This window comes from Hibiscus syriacus, unplaced genomic scaffold (genome assembly GCF_006381635.1).
Source record: "Hibiscus syriacus cultivar Baekdansim isolate YM2019G1 unplaced genomic scaffold, ASM638163v2 tig00111942_pilon, whole genome shotgun sequence".
Lineage (NCBI taxonomy): Eukaryota > Viridiplantae > Streptophyta > Magnoliopsida > Malvales > Malvaceae > Hibiscus > Hibiscus syriacus.
Window position 1 is genome coordinate 159,895 of NW_024063218.1, and position 20,748 is coordinate 180,642.

The following is a 20,748-nucleotide window of genomic DNA, read 5'->3' on the forward strand; positions in this document are numbered from 1 at the left end:
CAGTAAACTGTGTTGTCCGGGACAAAGATAATATATTCAAATATGGTTCATGTCCAACACTGCATGATAAAGTCATTTGCATCATGAATTTGTTAAGGCTGGAACACATTCGCCTTGGTGAATCCGACGGTCTGTGATAAAGCTCTCAGCTTATCTATTATCAATAATTGAAACGATAAAGGATAAATAAAAATATCAAATTTACATACAAAATTTTTTAAAAAAATCCAAGTATATGAGAAAATTTATCTATGATATCAAAAATATAAGGATTTACAATTATAAGGCCTATTATATTTTCTAGATTTCATCCTACAATAACTTTAATAATATATATTATATATTCATTAAGTTAATTACACTGTGAGAAAAAAAAATCTAAGATTACAAAGCTTTCTTCAATATGAATGTCTACTTTTAATAAGATATCTGCATCAATAAGAGATCCTCATTCTTTTCCCTTTTTAATTTATTTCATTCATTAAACAAATCATATTATGAATTTCTTAAATTGAATTAAAATAAAATTGAAGTAATAAATTCTAACAATTTAAAAGACGGTACTAAATTGTAAATTAGCAAACAAAATCGGTCAAATTGGTCCAATAGGTCATATGGGTTAAAAATTAGTCCATCGTGCCATTTCCAAAATTAATTTGGAATCTACGGCATTTACTACGATTACTTAAAACTCGTCGTGTCAACGTAACAAGTTTAAATAAAAAATATTATTTAGACAAACTCTTCATGTAGGCGTGACGAGTTTGCTCTACACTCAGGGACGAAGGTTGGCCTAGGCCTTGACCTTGACCTTGACCCTCCATGCCAAGCAAAAAAAATTAATTTTATAATTGTATCACATTTAGTTTTAATTATAATTTTATTTAATTAAAATTAAATTAATTAGAGTCCTATTTAATTTCAAGTTTAACTACAATTTTACCTCTTCAAAATCTTAAATTAAGAGATATCTTCTTCTAACTTTTATAAATATATATCTTTCTTATTTATTTATTATTTTAATTATTTATTTTTAAAATTCAAAGAATTCGTTTCAAAGCATGAAGGTAATCGAATATCTTAACTGAGATATTGAGTTTTTTTATCTTCTTCTGCATGTTTTTTTTAATTACTTATGAACTCGTGATGTTATTAGTAGTTTGTTTAGCAATCTTCAAGATTATAATAAAAATTTAAAAGATACTACTGATATCATATTTTATTCAATTAAAACTATTCAATATTTTTTGTCTCGTTCATAGATGAGTTTGGTTCTTTGAAAATGAGAGTTCCTATTGATGAAAATATTATATTTCAGATTGTATTTTTTTACATAAATTTGAAAGTTTTTTTTGGAACATTTAGTTAACTAGTTTTAGTTGTTAATAATTTTTTTTTAAGCTAAAGTGATTACTTTTATTTATTATAAATACTCTCAACCATTTGAAAATAAACACTCAATCACCTTACTACAACCGCTGCTGGTGCTCGAAACCGTGATCTCTAAAAACACATGCATTTCCTGTACGGATATGGAGTTGAGTAGTTGAGCCCATTTCCGATACTAGAGAATCAGAAGACAGGTTGGATCAGTGAAATTCAGTCCATCAGCGACTTTAGACTTTCTAAAATGGGATGGCATTGATTGAGTCTCACATTATCATTCCCAAAATATTGACGTCATTTATTACGCCATGGAATTGACGTCATCGACTGTCCTTGTTCATTACATCACTTCTTCTTGTAATGGTGGGTGGTTGAGTCGCACAGGCACAGGTACAGGTACGGATGACTTAGTGGGCTAATCAGTTTGGTTGTGTTCATCGATCTGGACTGATGGACCGGACTGCTTGCAATTACTTCAGACAAAACAGAGCCGTGTGTGGGGTGGGTTAGATGTTTTTGCATTCTCCCATCGTTCCGCCCTTCACAGAATATACGTGCTTTATGGATCAACGTTAACTAATATCAACTCTCGCCCTTCCACCGCTGAACCCAACAGGACTCGCATCCATCCATAATGGAGCCGACTGGATTAATTTTTCTTTTCATAAATTAACTATTTAATACCTTATTTTTTTAAAAAATTTTCAATAAATATTAAATCTAATCACAATATTATTCAGAATAAAATAAAGGAAAGTGCTCCTAATTAAACTATAACTCTTGACCTAAGAAAATATAAATGAACAAAAATAAATAGTTTAGTCAATTAGCTAAATGTGCTTGCTCCATTTAATTTAATGCTTCTATTTTTAGTTATTTGTTAGTAAAATTGAATCTAATATTGTTTATTTTTTATTTAGGTTATTTTTTGATTAATTATTTGTAACTTTTGAATAACAAATAATGTGATGTAATAAATTAATAATATTTTTCATACAATTTATATTTTTTTATTAACGTTATCTTAATTTAAAATAACTTGATAAATCCTCTATATTAAAAATTATTTATTTTATTTTAATTCAAAATGTTTTTTTAAATGCTAAGAGGATGATGCTCTTAACCACTGAGCCAGGATCCATTATTATCATTTTGTTCACACAAATATTATTTAGTTGATCGTTCCAACGGATAAAAATTAAAGAATGGGATTGAACTTAATATGACTTGGGTGCTTGTCGAGCGAGTCGATCGTTAGTTAGGTAGTTTTTTATTCGTGCTTGTTAAAAATAATGGTTGTTCGACTTGACTCGTTGCTCGTTAAGTTCTTTAAAATTTTACACGACTCATGCTCGTTAAGCTTGTTACTAGTCTCGTTGCTTGTCTCATTGCTCGTTAAGCTCGTCACTTTTTTTTATCTTATTTTTTAATTATAGATAAAATCGACAAATACTATATAAAGTTTAATATAAATGTAAATTGATAAATTTAACCCAAAACAATCAAAATAGTGTATGAAACAAATTTAAAGTTTAAATTCCAAAATAAAAATCCATAAATACATTAAAATAATAATTCAAGTTTAATTTTTGGGTGTCGTAAAATAATAATTAATAATTTAGTATTTTTATTAGAAAATCAATAGATTTGTCATTATCATCTATTAGTAAACTAGTAAATTTTTTAATGAAATAATCTTTTAAGATAAGTAGTAAACAATTATGAGGAAAAACAAATTAATGAGTTAATCGCGAACTTATCGAGTCAAGTTGGACTACTTGACTCAGCTCGTTAAGATATCGAGTTGAGCTCGAGTTCGATTGGAGTCGAGCCTTTATTAAATTCTGACCGAGTCGAATTCAAACTTATCATGAATTGCACAACTCATTAATAACCCTAAATATGACTATCTAAAAAAGCGCTTAACCACTAAACCAAACTTGGTTAGTAGTCTGTATTCGTCATCTTAATTGAACTAGTTATAAAATTAAGAAAATGTAACACAAATATGGTCTCACGGTGGTCGTGGGATCGAGTCTCACGGTGGGTAATTCATAATTGTCGATGTCTTCTACGGAAGTTGTTCTCAACCTAGCGTTGAGGGCAACCTACTACCCTACCTCCCCCTTATCCTATTACATATGAGAATAAGGTCAGCTAATTTAATTTAACACAAATATTAAAAATATCAATTTTATATATAAATTATTATGAATGATAACTGTAAAAAGTAAAATAACGTAGAAAAGAAAACAAGAAATAATCATATATGTCATATCAGTTACCTCTCATAATTGTTTAAAAACTATTTCTCGTAGATATACAAATAAATAAGGTTTTTCTCTCTTTTTCCTTAATCATAATTAGTATATTTTTTTCTTCACATCGATATTGATATTAATAGCCGAATGTTCATATTCATTATTTTTACTTTACTTTTTTTGTGATGTTTTTAATTTTTTTCTTATTTTTTTATTAACTTTACTTTTATGCTTTTTTATTGTTTGACTATTATTTTTGTTTATAATTATTTAGGGTTTGATTTAATATCACTATGATTGATAAAAATGACAATTTACTTGTTCTCATGTTGATATATGCTTTGGACCATCGGATTGAATTTGGATACGTAATATGCGTTCCTGGATAGTATTTAATGTCGTTGAATTTTTGTTTGCGATTTGTCGATGACCTTTTAATAACTTCATCCACTTTTGTGGTTCGTTTCCCAATGCAGTTAGATTTGTTTGTATCTACCTTTTATCTGAGTTTATTTGATTAGGTTTTTTAACATTTTCCTTGTATGGTCCGTGTGATATTAAGTAACATGTTTCCTCATATTTAGAAAAATATATTTATTATGTGTTTAGTTTACGATTGCAGTTGTAAACCTTTATTGTAATTTGAATATTTTTAATTTTTAATGAAACTAAAATCTTCTATGAAAAAATCATTTATCGTAAAAATTACAATAAATAATATTATTAATAAATTTTAATGAGAATTTATATTTTAAATTAATAAAGTAAAAAATATAAATTTAATTTATCATATTTGAAATATTTTACTTTAAATCAAATGCATTTGTAAAATTTTTTGAAATTGTGAAACTCATAATAAATAAATATATTTATATTTAATTAAAAATATGTTGTAGAAATTTATGAGAAAAATATAATTCAAAATAAAAATTTGATTACAAAATTGAAAAATTGATATTAGACGAAAATTTTATAAACTTGAAATCGATCCAGTCTACAAGATTTCAATAAAAAATTAATTCAAAAGCTGAGTTCCAAAAAATCCATCCACGTATGAACTTCGTGGTCGCGATTGGATTATGTGTAAAATCATCCAATAAATATTGGAAATATAAAGGATGGGATTTTTTTAAATGCGGGTTTTGAATTTTTTTTTGTTGTCCTCCCGGTTTTAAAGCTTTACCTTGACTAATTCAGACTGACCCGCGTTGTATACTTGACTTTCGTAGGTGAGTCTCCCAGCAGAGATTTTCTGCACACACAATAACTCGAACTTAAGACATTGCTCAAATGATATCAAACTACTTACCACTTGAACCAATACATATCGATTAAAAAATATATTATTTTGATATATAGATAATTTGTTATAATTTACTTGTAAGAAACTCATTATATTCTCATAACGAGTTCTAATTATTTATTATAGGCAAAAGGATAACTTTTGCCCTTATAGTAGACTCAATTTATTAATTTCATCACGTCGTATTTTCACACCAATTTAGCCATTGAAGTTACTCAATTGCATCATTACATACCCTACCCTAACTTAAAACTCTAAATTATAAACTATAAACCCTAAACTATAACCCTATTATATAAACCCTAAATCCTAACCCTAACTTAGGGTTTATAATTTAGGATTTTAAGTTAGGAGATGATATAGAATAATACAATTAAATAACTTTGAGGGTTAAATTAACATAAAAATATTATATGAACAAAAATGATAAATTGAGTCTACTACATAGACAAATATGACCCTTAAGCCTTTATTATATTTTATAAAATTCATCGTTATCTCGTACCGAGTTTCATACGTGTTACAATAAATAATATAAATTCTAAAATAATTTTTAAAGATACTCTTTTTTAAAAAAAAATCTGCATCATTTATTTAACCAGGAAAGTACAAAACCGTTGGTTTCATATTCTTTTGCCATTATGTGATATTTTCGAATGTTCTACATTTTGCTGACAAATTATGTTGGGAAATTTGGGCTAATTGCCAAAAGGCCCAATAAATGAGGTTATAACTTATAAGCTAAGGTAGGCCGTTATTCCTCTTTAACGTCACGTGACCAACGTGTAACGTAAAGGAATAAGAGTTTATACAGTACTATTCAAACATAAAAACAATTTTTTTTTTCATTTTTGCATCACCGAGCTAACGTTGAAATATAATATTGCCTCTAATTAAAATAATTAGAGACTGATATTAAAGTAATTATCCTTAAATATATAAAAATAATAATACAATATTATTTCGTGTTATATAGTTTCATTTTAAAATAAACTTTAACTTAATCTGATTTCATCATAATTCAAACTGACATGAATTTAGTTTTTTTTTATGTATAAAAACAGATTGTATAATATCATATCTGAGCCAGATCTCATGTCCATCGTCATTACATATAAATATACATGTATGACGTATTTATAATTTGTAGATTTTTGAATTATGTATAATTTAAACAAAATATTTGCACTATCAAAATTTATTTTTAAATTTCTTATTATTTTTTTCGGTATAAAAGTTTCTTATTAATTTTAAGAGCATCTATTATTTTTGTATAGATAATTTTATTTTCTAAATTTAAAAGTTATTAATAACAATGAATTATAAACAACTAAACTAGAATATACTTTTCACTAATATTAAGTTAAGACTGATTTTTATTATAATAAAAGATTTAAAAACAAAAATATAATAAAAAATTAATAAGCATGTTAACATGGAATTATAAAACTACATCAAAATAAACAAAATCCAATCGTTAAAATTTAATTTGCCCTAATTAATAATTACCTCTCCGGCCCCTCTTACTCACTGCCTCCAAATCCCACACCAAGCAAAAGATAACGTGTGAATGTGCAAATCCCACTTGCTAAACACCTTAGCTCACTGAGTATCTACATTGTCTTAGCTGTACTAGACCTTATCTTTCTCGGCTCCAATGTGGGACCTTTGGAACTTCATAGCTGGCACTCTATCATATGCGTGTTCGTGTCGAAATCGCACTCATGTTGCCCCCACGCACTTTCCTCGCAAAAACTATATATCTTCCTCGCATCACTTTAAAAAAAATCCAAATCCAAGATCACAACTTTCCTAGGAAAAAGATTCAACCACCAAATCCAAACTGAACCCAGGTTCAGCAACACCAGACAGTTGACCTTAAGAAGCTTGACCGGCACGAAGCACCAAGAACTTTTATCACCCATGGATGATCCAAGTCAAACCTCTGAAACCTTAAAATCTTATCCCATGCGAGCTGAAAGGGTGGAGCCATATTCATCATCTGAAACGGGCATTGGGAGCCGGGCTGTTCACTCCGATGAGGAAGTTCTTTTGCTGGCAACCAACAGGCCTAAGAAACGTGCGGGGAGGAGAGTATTCAAGGAGACGCGCCACCCGGTTTTTAGAGGTGTTCGGAGAAGGAACAATGATAAGTGGGTATGTGAATTACGGGAGCCTAATACAAAGACTCGCATTTGGCTCGGAACTTATCCCACCCCAGAAATGGCTGCTCGGGCACATGATGTAGCTGCCTTAGCATTCAGAGGCAAGTCTGCCTGCCTGAATTTCGCCGACTCTGTTTGGAGATTACCTGTTCCGGCTTCAAACGATGCCGCCGATATCCGGAGAGCAGCAGCTGAGGCGGCCGAAGCATTAAGGCCTCAAGAATTCCAAGAACTCTCGGGTAGCTACGCCAGGCAGGGAAGTCTCAAGGCCTCCGATAGTGAAGTTTCCAGCAGCGACGTTAACAAGAAGAAACGGGCGGCTGAAAGTGAGCTTTCGACGGAGAAAGTTCAGTTCGTGGATGAGGAAGAAGTGTTCTACATGCCGAAGCTGCTCGACAGCATGGCCGAAGGGCTTCTACTTTCTCCGCCGAGGAATCACGATGACGCCGACAGTGATTTCGACGTGTCTTTATGGAGTTACTCAATCTGATCACCTTTTTGGAACCAAATGTACAAAGTAGTGAAAGTGTGTTTGTAATATATAGTGTTCTTAGGGTTTTAGATATGGTATTGACGTTGAATTTGAAGGAGCCAAGGGCATGTAAATATGTACGACTTGTACGAGTTTTTTCCACTGTTCTCAACGGTGTCATCAAGAGATTTTTATTATTATTGGTACTTAATTATGAATCCAAAAGTTGATTCTGAAGAACAACCAACATGTTTGCACTTTGCATACATTGGATGGAATCGAATCACGCTGGAGTAAGACCACGCTGAACCGGTCTCCTGGCCCCGTCTTTGCTTAATGGTAGAGATTTATCTGATTTTAAGTATGAAGCGCGTGGCAATCGTAAATGGTATCACATCACTAATCACTTCTGGCTTTTATTAAGCCGAAGAAAACCTTTCACATAAATAAAGTAGTTTTTCAGGGTAAATGCATTTTTTACCACTCAATTAGAAAAACAATTCTATTCATTTTAATTATTTGGTTGTTAGGTATTTAATAATGTTTAATTTTTTCATTAATTTACCTAAAAAAAGTTAAATTTTTATCTCACGCTCAAAATTTTCGATTCCTTTTTATTTATTAATGATGAAGTATTTTTTTCGAAGGGTGAGGAGTATTTGTGCTCATGATCGGTTAATCGTATCCTTGAGTCTAAAGAGTCGGTTAATCAGTTTAACAATTACTAAATTTTACTAATTATTACCTAATCATTAAGAAACGATTAATCGTTAACGATTAATCGTTATTAACAGTGAAGCAATTTAACAATTACTAAATTTTACTAATTATTACCTAATCATTAAGAAACAATTAATCGTTAACGATTAATCATTATTAACAGTGAAGATATTGGTTAATTTACAATTTCTTTCCAAGCATAACACAACATGAAAATTTTAAAGTTTTATAAAATTTACGATGATCAAGACATATATTTGTAAACATGTGATTTATTTGTAGATGTATTTTATTTTTATATAAGTATATATTTTGAGGTATATTCATTTTTTCTTTTGCAATTTTAAATCTTATATGCATATTTATATTTTACAGTTTATCAAGTATTTTATTTATTTATTTTGATTTAATGTGCTTCAATTAAGATAAAATGATAATTAAAAAATAGGGAGGAACAATTTGATTTTATTTATATTTTTCTATAAAGTATAAATAATTAATTATAATTTATTAACGGTTAATCGATGGTTAACTATTAAAATTCGTAGCCATAATCGTAACCGTCAACAAACACTTTTAACAGTTCGATTAACCGAAACCATGTAACCTTAACGATTCAATTAATTAACATATAAAAGATAATGATTACACTAGTTAACCGTTGCGATTAACAATTTCGGTTTAATTTATACACCTTTAATGAGGAGGTCGAGAACGAGAAAAAATAATATATCTCAATTCAGTGTTAATTAAATGGTAGATATTACAAATATAAGTTAAACTTTTGATTTATGAAAATTTAAAATTATAATTATAATAATACTTATTATTATTATTATTATTATTTAAAAATAGGTATTTAAAAGAACCAATTGTCAAATGATTAAAATTCTTTTAAAACAGATACTACTATTTGTAATCACCCTATATTAGTTAAAAAATATTTTCGTGTTTTTCTTATTTGGATTGACGTCAAGTTTATAATTATCTAGGGCTTTACTTGGTTGATTGAAAAAAAAAGGAAACAATGAGAGGGGAAAATGAATAAATAAATACATTGCGGATGGGTTTGACAAGAAAGAAAATTAAGAGAGATAATCATTTTTTATTCTTATATATAAAAGTAAAGATATGTAAAATAAAAAAAAAAATTGATTCAAAATATATACTTTATTGTGATAATTAGATAAATCAAATCGATTTAATAATTAGTAAAAGTCAGCGTGGTTTATTAAAAAGAACTTTTTCCTTACCAACGACGGAATCTAAAAAGATGACTTCAGAGGGTTTCCCGAATGAAGACTCGGTACCAAGTATTTTTCTGTGTTTGGTTTAAAGATTGTTAGATTTTTATGGGATGAGAATCTCATATTTTTATGTTTGGTTGGTCGGGAATTTTATTCTCGGTAATGTTTTATTACTAATAGTATATTTTTTAGGTATATTACCAGGAATGTCATTACATCTATTCCCTTAGGTATTGTAACATTACCGGCATTTTGGACTAAAATACTCTTAAATTTTTATTTTTTTTTCAAAAATATCATTCTTTTTGTCATTGAATAATAAAAATTCTACGAAGGTTAAATTACAAATTTATCCTTAAATTATTTTAGATTTACAAAAAAAAATCTATAATTAAAATTTTATATAAAGTTCAGGGGTTAAAATTTTTTTACCCTTTCATTAAGCCTTTTTTATATTTTTAATTTTATAAAAAAATTATATAAATATTATGAATTTAATTTTTAAAGAAAATATATAAATATTTTATAATTTATAATATTATACAAATATATAATAAGGACAATTTGATCAAATATACATTCCAATAATCTTTTATTCCTTTAACCAAACACGGTAATCTTACATTCATGTTAAACCAACCAAACACAAAATACAACATTCCCAGTAATCTTGTTCCCTAGTAATCTTTTATTCACACTGATAATCTTACATTCCGCGAACCAAACGCACCTTTAGTTGTAGTTTCCGGATAATCTAAAAGTATTTTTAAGGATGTGCGAATATATATTAACAGCAAAAAAACAAATAAAATTTTTAGATTGTCAATAAAATAATTAATTAAAAAATAATTCAAATTTTAAGATAATAAAAAAAATCTCGAATTAGATAATATCAATAAAATAAATAACTAATAAAAAAATCTGAATTTCAATATCTATCCTCATCAAGCTGTGGTTCCGCTCCTGTTTCCGGTAATGAACAATAACGCTGTGTCCAAATATGGTCTTTTTACACCGCCCTAGGTATCTGCAGGTTAATTATCCTGTCGGTTGCTCTATCAAGGATGTGTGCACCGAGAAAAAGCAGGTCAAGCCACGTGTCTGCGTTTTGTACATACAAACTCCTCCAAGTCCACGCGTGACAAAGATGAGGCCCAATTGACATTGTCCTTTCATATAACAGAGTGCGACGACAGGCCCAATTCATTATAAAACCGACGATCGTACATTTATTTTATGCATTCCACTTTCATTGTTTTAGCTTTTTAAGTGGCAAAATTTTGTGTTTTTGAAGACTTTTAGGAATGATGGTATGTAATATTTATTCGTAGGATAGGATTACTAAATGTAAAATTTTTATTATACATTTTAAATGTTATATGATATTGTTCGATCCATTCTATCAAAATATAAAGTTACGAGAATTCATCAAATGGTCTCAATAATAAAAGAAAATATCATTCTTTTTATAGGTTCTAAGTTCGAGCAACTGCGTATGTAGGGTGTCCGTTGTCAATAGGTTAAGAAAGTTGTAAATAAATTATCTTATAATCGTCCTAAACTATTACAAAAACATAAAACTATGATGTTTGGTTGTAGGGTATATAATCATCTTAAAATATATTTTATTGAATCATTAATAGACTTTTTGAATAACATTATTCTTCAATATCAAATTATTAAAGGTAACGTAAACATCTCTCTGCATGTGATATTATCATATCAATACGTGATATTATGTAAGTTTGTCACGTCATTTGAAATAATAACCATTAATTAATTGACTAATAATTTTCGTACCCGTAACATAATCAAAACAAAATTAGATATGAAATGAAGGGTGGCCGGACGTTGAAATCTCTTTATCTGTCGCCGGCCTACCCTCCACATCCAACACCAATATCATAAACGTGCTTTGATTTTATTATATATGTTTTCATGCGAGGTGAAGACGAGAAATGAATGGCTGTACTCATCAGTAGCAAGGCCAGTAACAGTTGCACATGCTTCAATTTGAGGTAATGCCCCGAGTTAAATAAAACGGGAGAAATTGTGTTTTTGCAGTTGGCGGGGCTCGTGTGCTTATATAATAATGGATCTAAAAATATTTTATAAAATATTCATAAAATTTTTATGTAAAGTAAATACAATTAAAATTTTGGTGTGGATATAATTATTAAAATATGTAATTATCTAAAAAAATTAGAATGACTCCGCATTCTTCGTGCAATCAGTACATTCTTTGTTGAATTAAACCCTTTATTTCGCTCTACATTTATGTCAGCTTTCTTTTTGGGCGACTTCAAAATCTGTAGCCTTGCCTATTTTTTAAATTGTTTCCTCTTTAGTTTGCAAGTTGGGATTCATCGGTCACTGTTTGAACACCTGAAAAAGCTTGGATAAGGGCACGGAATTAATTGATTTCCCTAACTAGTCTAGGGGAGAGAGAGAGGGAACTCATTCCCCGACACAAATAATTACACCAACCATACTTACAACAATAACAATAATAAAAAAATCTTATTTTCATATGCAATGAATGAAATAAGAGGAGGTTGAGTAATAGGTTGTCCCCAACGTCAGGTTGAGAACAACTTTCGTGAAAGACCTACGACAGTCAGAAAATTAAAAAAATATATATATAATATAATATATGTATAAATAAATAAATACAATAGTTAATCTTACTATTTTCTTTTTGACCAAAATGTTTAATACTATTATTATTGTAAGATTTGTTTGCAATGAAATTGTAAAGCCACAGGCAAACGTGGCTAAGCGCGTCTATGGGCAGGCATGCAGCCGATTCTCCCTCCCTTCTTGCTCCACTCTCCTCTGCGTGTAGGCATGTGATCCAACCAAATGTTCAGCGAATTATTTAGGGAGAAATTTGTTTATATTCTATTATTTATTCAACGAACGAACATGAATAAAATTTTATATTCGTTAATTAATTAAATGAATAAACACGAACAAATAGTTCGTTCATTCATTTTTGTTCGTGAATGTTCGGTAATTCGCTCGTTTATGTTTGTTAATTTATGTTCGTTCGTTTATATTTAGCCTAATCTCTAGACCTGTTTAAAATATTAAGACCTAATAAATTTTAACATTAAATTCATTAATATTTTAAAACCCAATTAATTTTAAACCCAAATAAAAACACTCAAATCAATTAAAAAATATAAATCCTAAATTATTTAGAAAGAAAAAACTATTCTCAAATATCAACCCAATTAATTTTATATTCGTTTGATTAAGTTTGTTTGTGTTCGTTTACGTTTGTATTTATGTTCATTTATCATTTTAACAAACGAACATGAACGAACATGAACAAGCTAAAATTCTTAATGAACGGACACACAAAAATTTTCATTAACTTAATTATTCGTGTTCGTTCATTTAGTAGATTAAAATTAAACGAACGAACATAGATATATTATCGTTCATTATCGTTCTACTCGTTTAAAGTCCTACATGCATGCTTGGAAGATTTTCATATTTGTCAATGGTCAACTACTGGTTGGGTAAGATTCTCACACCAACTCCTCCCCTCTATGGTCTATCTATCCCCATCATTTAATGTATACTAATTATAAATATAAAAGGTTGGGTAAAATACACTATAGATCACTGAAATATTCTTAAATTATAGATTTAGCTACAAAACCATCATTAAACTTATCAAACTTTTATAAAATGATCATTATATTTTAGCAATTTATTATAGAATAATCATTAAATTTATCAAAATGTTAAAAAATAAATTTATTAAAATTTTAAAATTATTATAATAATAAATCGATCAATTTGTAGCAATTTGATAAATTCAATAATTATTTTACAGTTTATAAAAGTTTAATAGTCAGAATGGTCATTTGAGCATAGTTTAGTAACCTATAATGTAATTTATCCAAAATAATTAAGAGTATTTAGAACAAATAAATATTATATAATCGCCTTACCTTACTCAAAAAAATGCACCCACTAAAATATTCAGAGCTAAGACGAGTCATCCAAGCTTCTCTAACTGTTAGAAATCTTCATCACTACCTTAACACTTTCGTTCCCCTATAAACCCCTGTCTTGTTTTCTCTTATGTGTTTCTTCATTGTGCAAAAAGCTGCTACTCTTTCTGCTGAAGCCTTTATCTACTGGTGATTCAAAGTCTTATTTAAATGCCTTCTTATCTCCTTCAGGTTTCCATATTCACCACAGCTTCCAGCTGTAACAACTAACTCCACAGTCTGCACACTCTTCTTTCATCAAAGCCCTGAATTCGTTTGACCCAGTTTTGTTTTCTGAGCTTCTTCATAAGAAAATGGCTTTGATCAATATTCCCACTGGTCATGTTCAGGTTAGGAAAACAACACTTTCAGTTGAGAGAAAGCCATTGATGCTCAAAGATTACCTCAGAGAAGATCTGAGTTCTTGCTCTTCTAGTGGTTTCAGATCGTTTCCACGCCGCCAGTGTTGCACCACCGTTCGGTTTCTTCTCGAGACTGACTTGAAGAGATCTAATCATGATTACTCAACTTCTACTAAACGGTCTTTGAAAAGAAGTCGATCGAAGCCAGGTTCCACTTCCATCGCCATTTCTGCTCTGCAAAGAGCTTCGGATGCTGTACTTAACGCCGTCAAGCTGCTTCCTTTTCCATCCACCAAGTCATCGTCGTCGTCGGTAAAAACAGTAGTTGGAGGAAAGGGAAAGGGGATTTACCCAGGAGCTTTGCAAGGAAGCTCTTCAAAAGAAGATTATGGAGAAAAGCTGACAAGGAAGATAATCATGGCCGTGGTGAGATCAAAAGCTGGAAACTGTTTCGTGAATTTCTTGAAGAGAAAAACCAACCGTCTGTTCATATTAATGTTGCCAGTTATACCACCACCGATACCTCCTCCGCTGTTGTTACTACGAGCAGTAACTCCGAGGGCTTGGGTGGTGCCGACGCTGTTTCGAGTAAAATAAATTTACGGGAGGAGAAAAATGTCAGCAACATGGTGGGCGTAACAGGTGGTGAGGATTCCGTCAACTGCATTAAGGTGATTCATTCAATATTTGTTTCTCAATATTAATTTTTTTGTCTCTTTGTCTGTTGATGGCGTTTTCTTATCTGTTGTCGCCTTTTTTGTCTCAAAATTAATAATTTGTTGATGGCGTTTTCAACAAATTATTTATAAAAAAATATTTAAAATGTTAGTTGTGCTTTTTGGTGAGTAGCTTGGGAGTTAGGTTAGAAAAGATGATTGGCACAGTAATGATTAATCTTGTTTGAGATAGCTGAAAAATAAAGAAAATGATAATCGAAGGAATTGGAACAGGATTGGCCAAACGACGAAGCAAAGCAACAGTTGAGTCCAGTGTCGGTTCTAGATTGCCCTTTCGATGGAGAAGAAGAAGACGATGGGTCTGTTTTCGAAGATCAGTTGGCCCGGGTGGAAGGTCCCTCTCTTTCCTACATACCAATCTCCATTACTATAACAACCGCGATTAACGTTTGTGGTTTGACCAACAGGAACCAAACAGAGGCTCATGCAAAAGATCATAAGGTTTGAGAAGCTGGCTCAGCCGGAGCCACTGGAATTGGATAAACGGATTGCATCCGCAGAGGCAGAGCTTGAAGATGAACCTGAACCAAACCATCAGAAAGTCAAAACCCCAGATTTGTTCGCAAGGGAGAGATTACTGATGGAAGAGTTTGGGGTGAACAAATTGAGGAATGAGAAAGCTCAAGATCGGAAACAAGTTTATGCTAAAGAAATGGGGGATACTGTAAATTGGATCAAGTTCAATGTGGAAAAGGAGGAGGCTGGATCGGCGCTGCAACTTGAGCTTTTCACTTCGATGATGGATGACTTGTTAATTGATCTCATCTCACATTAATTTCACTCTTTTTGATACCGATTTTGGGTACAATCGTTGTGTTGTGATAACTGGTAGTTTGTGTTTTGGGAAGTCAAATTAGTGGTTAGTTTTCAACAACTTCGGCACCTTCTAAATAATAAGAACGAAAATAATAATAAAAATATAAGGATTAAAGTTTTGATTTAATTTCAAAAAATATATAGTACCTTATCAATCATCGTGAACTATCATCTCACTAATGTAAACTGTCACGTCAGCATCATAATAATTAACGATGAAAAATATTGATTAAAAAGTCATATTAAATTTATTTTCTTAGTTGAAGAGTAATATTAAGAAAAAAAATAATACGAGAACAACATTAATTTTTTTAAATACAAAAACCTCTTATGTTTTTTGCTTTTTGCTATAAAATATAAAAGTTTCTTTGGTATATATAATCCCCATAAATTTAAGTTTTTTTTTAAATGATTCTATTAAAATTGAAGCTTTTAAATAATCTTTAATAAATGAATTTTAGTTCCGTCACCATAAAAATTAACGACAAATAATTACGACTTTAACGTTTCAAAAAGAGACTCCAATTATCACAACACATGACTATATTTTATGGTCAGCGGTGTTAGTTAGAGTTTTTAGTTGAGTAGTTTGGGAATTAGGTTAAAGAAGAGAATTGACACTTTATTATATAAATCTCTAAAACTATATATTTAAGTTTAAATGGATTTTATTTTGTGGACCAAAGTTGATCACGTTTTCTATACATTTGGGGTCTTCATTTACAGTCCTTTTTGTTTCACGAAAAATAAATTATATAAAATGAATTATATTTTTTAACAATTATTTTACGGTGTTTAAATGATGTTATGCCATTCATTTTACGTTGGTTGATAAATTTTTTAGAATTATTTATTATAAACATCAAATGCAATAAATAATATAATTTATTAAAAAATAATAATATTATTTTTGAAATATTATTATTATTAAAATATTATATCTATAATTTTATAAATAAAAATATTTATTTTATTATATTTTATTAAAATAAAATTATTATAAATTATACTAATTATTTATTAAAATACGATTAATATTTTATTAATTATATTAATTAATTATAAAATATTATTATTATTATTATTATATTAAAATAAAAATATTATACCCATTATTTTCTTGCAAATCCCTACCACGTGCATCCCATTTCCCTCTCTTAGGGATTAGAACAAAAGAATAATCGTCAATCTAGAGAAGTAAAACTAAAGAGATGTCTAACCACCAACAGTTTTCTCTATAGCCCAAACATGTCTAACGGACTTGGTACACAACAGTCCAACTGTTAGAGCTAACTGCCAAAGAATTACGATGAACATTTGATTGAGTATATAATAGTATTTTTACCGTAGAAATCTCATAATATCTTGGCAAAAATAAGTTCACTGCATCAATTTTTTTTTTAAAAATGATACTTTGTATTAAGGTAAATTACAAAATACACCACCTCCGCGACCTCATTAAAAACCTCCCCATCCCGGAAAAAAAAGTATAACATGGGTTGGTAATAAATATACGCACAAAAAGTTTCTTACAAAAAAACAGTCTATCCCTCCGTCCTACCACAAACTCCAAACCAACACAATAGAACGCCAGCTTGATTAACCAAGAAAATGAATTGAGAACTAAAAGATAAACAAACGCCGGCATCACAACCAAAGGAAAAACTAAACATCGAAACGAATAAGGAACAGCTTCCTGAACTTAATCGCTGGCAGGCACTCAGAAGTGGAAAAGCTTAAATGCTGCAGCAGAACCATAGAAGAAGGAATGACAAAAGCAAAGCAATCAGGAGAGCTAACATTCTATCAAAAAGATCGAAAGGAGCGGAATCTTGCAAAGCATCCAAAGGAAGCAGCACCCAAAATGCAGAAGGATCCACAAGCCTCGAGCAATAACAGAAACATAATCCATGGAACGAACTACTGAAGTCATACCAGCTGGCCCAATACCACAAGAACCTACACTTGCAGAGAATGGAGCTTCCAGTATCCAGATGGAATTCACTCACCAAGAACGGTGAGAATCGACAAACGCTGCATGATGAGTGCTACGCAAATTCAAGTAGAAAACAGCTAAGATTAGTGCGAAAAAGCGAACGAAGTCACTATTCTATCGAAACCAGAACACACCACAGGCAGAGTCAATAATCTCGGCCAGAAATAATAGAATCCGGACTACGCACAAAATCTAGCACATGTGAAACCAGTGACGGCCATAAAAACTTAGCCCAAAACCCAACCTGCAATAACACCATATTGAAAATCCTATGACTGAGAATGACTCGCCATTGAATCTAGATTTGTTTCTGTACAACCAAATCTGCCAAATTAGGCCGAAAAAGACGAGATGCCAAAGATTCCTAACTTTCCTTCTAATGTATTGGGACGAGTAAATCTCTAAAAGCTGTTTAACATTCAAGGGGAAAATAATCCTAACATTCAATAATACACACCATCTTTGCCACACTTGCCATACAACGTTGCAATGGCATACGACATGGATAACATCTTCCGGATGAACTTTACAAAATAAGCATAGGGGCTGAACGCTACCAATAACTCCTCTTTTAATCAATTCAGACCCAACCGGTAGCCTATTATAAATCGCTTTCCAAACAAAAGCAGTCACTTTAAGAGGAACAAACTTATTCCAAATAGGATCTAGGATCTAGCCGACTGAAGCCGACTTAATGCAGAAATCTCTTGAATTATATATGCCATTGGAAGCCCCTAACCACTTCAACCTATCTATCCCAGGAATAACTGAGACACCTCTGAAAAGAATTGATTAAATTGATCCCAAATCGGTATTTTCCAAGAGAACAACCCACGCCTCAACTCAATCCTCCATATCCATATTCCATTCACCCAACTCCCGAATTCGATATTCTTGTCATGCTTTTTAATATCCATCCTATAGATTATAGGGAAAACAACCTTCAAAGAATGACACTTTATCCAATGATCATACCAGAAATCTATTCTTGCACCGTTCCCCATAACACACCGAACATCCTCAAGGAAATCATTCTCATTTGACAATACCGGACTCACGATGACATGCCACAACCCATTATACCTTCTAGCGCTAATACTTTTAGGAAGAATCGCATACGGATCATAATTATACTTAGCAACAATAATCTTTTTTCATAAACTGTCAACTTCCTCGCTAAAACGCCAAATCCATTTATTCAACAATGTTCGGTTTCTAACTTTAACATCAAACAAGCCTAGACCACCATGAGAATACCAATTCTTTCATCTTACTGTTGTGCTCAGAGGTCGCAGGAATAAGATTTCGAAGCTGAAGGTGCATAATTTAGTTTTCAAAAATCAAGTTGGGATTCAACAAGCTTTCGTCAACCACTTTCGCTCTTGTTATAATGATGTGAATACTATACAAATTAAGAGGTTTGATATTCAGTTTAACAAGATCAGTTCTGCTACTAGAAGATGGATCGAACGCCCTTTCTCGGAAGAGGAGATTTGGCTCACAATTAATTCTTCGGACGGTACAAGAGCTCCTGTTCCGGATGGGTTTAGTTTGGATTTTTAAGAAATTTTGGAAGGATATTAAAGTTGTTATGAAGTTTATGGTTGATTTTTATAGGGGTAATATTGCAGATTTCTCCTTTAATAAATCATTCATCACTGCATCAAATTAGAAAAATTCTACGGCATAACTACGAGCAACATTAGTTTAACTTATAAAAATTTAAATTTTAAAGGACTTAACGTATAATTATAAATTATTTAAAAATTTAAAGATACATTATTTAAAATAAAAAATAAATTATACCAGCGACTACCTAACTATTACCCCTTTTCATTTTGACTAATATTTTTGAAATGTTGTCAATCAGGTCACTCAACTATTTAAACACATTTAATTAAGTCACTTGCCATTAATATTTAACGAAGAAGCTAACGTGACAGTTAAAATATTTGATATAATTATACATTTGGTCACTGTTACGTATATATTCTATCAATTTGGTCCAAATTTTAATAAATTAAAATAAACTTAACCCACAAATCTTTAATTTTAAAAGATTTTAAAAATTACGACATATTCTATATTTATAACATAACAAAATTTTTACTAGAAATTTTATTTATGGTTGTCAAAAGCATCTCGTCAATGGTACCATAGCCTCTTTTGATTTTAAGTAAAATATAGTCGATTAGACCATGCATATAAAGTTTGCAGTACAAAATTTTTATCATACTACTATTTGTAAATGTCATTTTACTAGAAAAATGCGATATAATCTAACCTGTAAAACTAAGAATTTTTTATCCAGTAAATTTCTAATAGAAAAATGTGACATATATTTCTTTCACGTTTGACAGTCTTCCTTTATAATTTTAAAAAATAATTTTTTACCATAAAATTCTATTTTCATCTTTAATAAAAGTTTATACTGATAAGATTCTCGGTGGATTTAGTATGAAAAATTTTGCAGTAAGAGATTGACCTATATTAAAAAGGCTATAAATTTAGTTTGCTTTAAATTTAATATCATAAATTATTGCTTGAGTTATTCAATTTTTAGAAAAATGTTTTGTTATAAATTTTGTTTTGTTATAAATATAAAATTTATAGTAACTATTAAAATTAAAATAAATTAAAATAAAAAGTTGAATTTTAGGTCATTATTCAAAGCATCATTTGATTTGAGGGTTAAGTTTATTTTAATTTATTAAAATTAAGACCAAACTGCTAAATATATAAATAACAACGACCAAATTAAAATAATATTTTAAAATGAACACATTTGATGAAATAAATAATTAATCGAAGAAAATTCAAATTTGAACGCACATTCTAAATAAAATATGCATCCAATAACTGATTATCATATTATTCTAAATAATTAATCGAAGCCAAAACTTTTAAAGAAAATAATATTTTTTTTACCATTAAAACCACTTAATAGATCATTACGTTATATACACTTTACATAAATTTAAAATTTAAATGGACGTGATCATAACACACCTCCATACGTAATATTTTTAATTCAACATCTCCATAATAATCACTAGAATTACTTTAAAAGTACAAATGAGATCCTACTCTTAATAGCTCTTGATCTATTTCTAAATATTAAAATTTATTCAAATCCGATAAGCTTTGATGTTTTCACGTAAAGCTCATGGCAGCTTATGCTGCCAACTTCATTCTTATCATCTTCAGTTTTGGCTCTATTAAAAAAAAAATTGAATTGTAAAGTGGAAAATAAAGCTAAAAGAAATTACAGATGGA

At 30.1% G+C, this 20,748-nt stretch overlaps 2 protein-coding genes across 3 annotated transcripts; both read left to right on the plus strand.

Moving 5' to 3' along the window:
- Nucleotides 1-6,858: 6,858 nt before the first annotated feature.
- On the plus strand, nt 6,859-7,620 carry LOC120173255 (dehydration-responsive element-binding protein 1B-like). Its single transcript, XM_039180472.1, has one exon. It carries the CDS (start codon nt 6,874-6,876, stop codon nt 7,603-7,605), a length of 732 nt encoding a protein of 243 aa, XP_039036403.1. The 5' UTR covers nt 6,859-6,873; the 3' UTR covers nt 7,606-7,620.
- A 5,929-nt stretch (nt 7,621-13,549) lies between these two features.
- On the plus strand, nt 13,550-15,484 carry LOC120173256. Of its 2 annotated transcripts, XM_039180473.1 has the most exons (3): nt 13,550-14,594; nt 14,874-14,994; nt 15,068-15,484. In XM_039180473.1, the coding sequence occupies exons 1-3, from the start codon at nt 14,550-14,552 to the stop codon at nt 15,433-15,435; spliced, it is 534 nt and encodes a 177-aa protein (XP_039036404.1). In that variant the 5' UTR covers nt 13,550-14,549; the 3' UTR covers nt 15,436-15,484. The 2 variants fall into 2 exon arrangements, 1 of the variants encoding a protein (XP_039036404.1); XR_005521042.1 differs by lacking the exon at nt 15,068-15,484 and having other exon boundaries at nt 14,874-15,054.
- Nucleotides 15,485-20,748: the final 5,264 nt, after the last annotated feature.

Bases quoted from the DNA above. Each gene is read 5' to 3' on its own strand.
- LOC120173256 (XM_039180473.1), top strand. From the start codon at position 14,550: ATGGTGGGCGTAACAGGTGGTGAGGATTCCGTCAACTGCATTAAG. The intron at 14,595-14,873 runs GTGATTCATTCA...GAATTGGAACAG, and splicing joins ATTCCGTCAACTGCATTAAG to GATTGGCCAAACGACGAAGC. The intron at 14,995-15,067 runs GTCCCTCTCTTT...TTTGACCAACAG, and splicing joins TCAGTTGGCCCGGGTGGAAG to GAACCAAACAGAGGCTCATG.
- LOC120173255 (XM_039180472.1), top strand. From the start codon at position 6,874: ATGGATGATCCAAGTCAAACCTCTGAAACCTTAAAATCTTATCCCATG.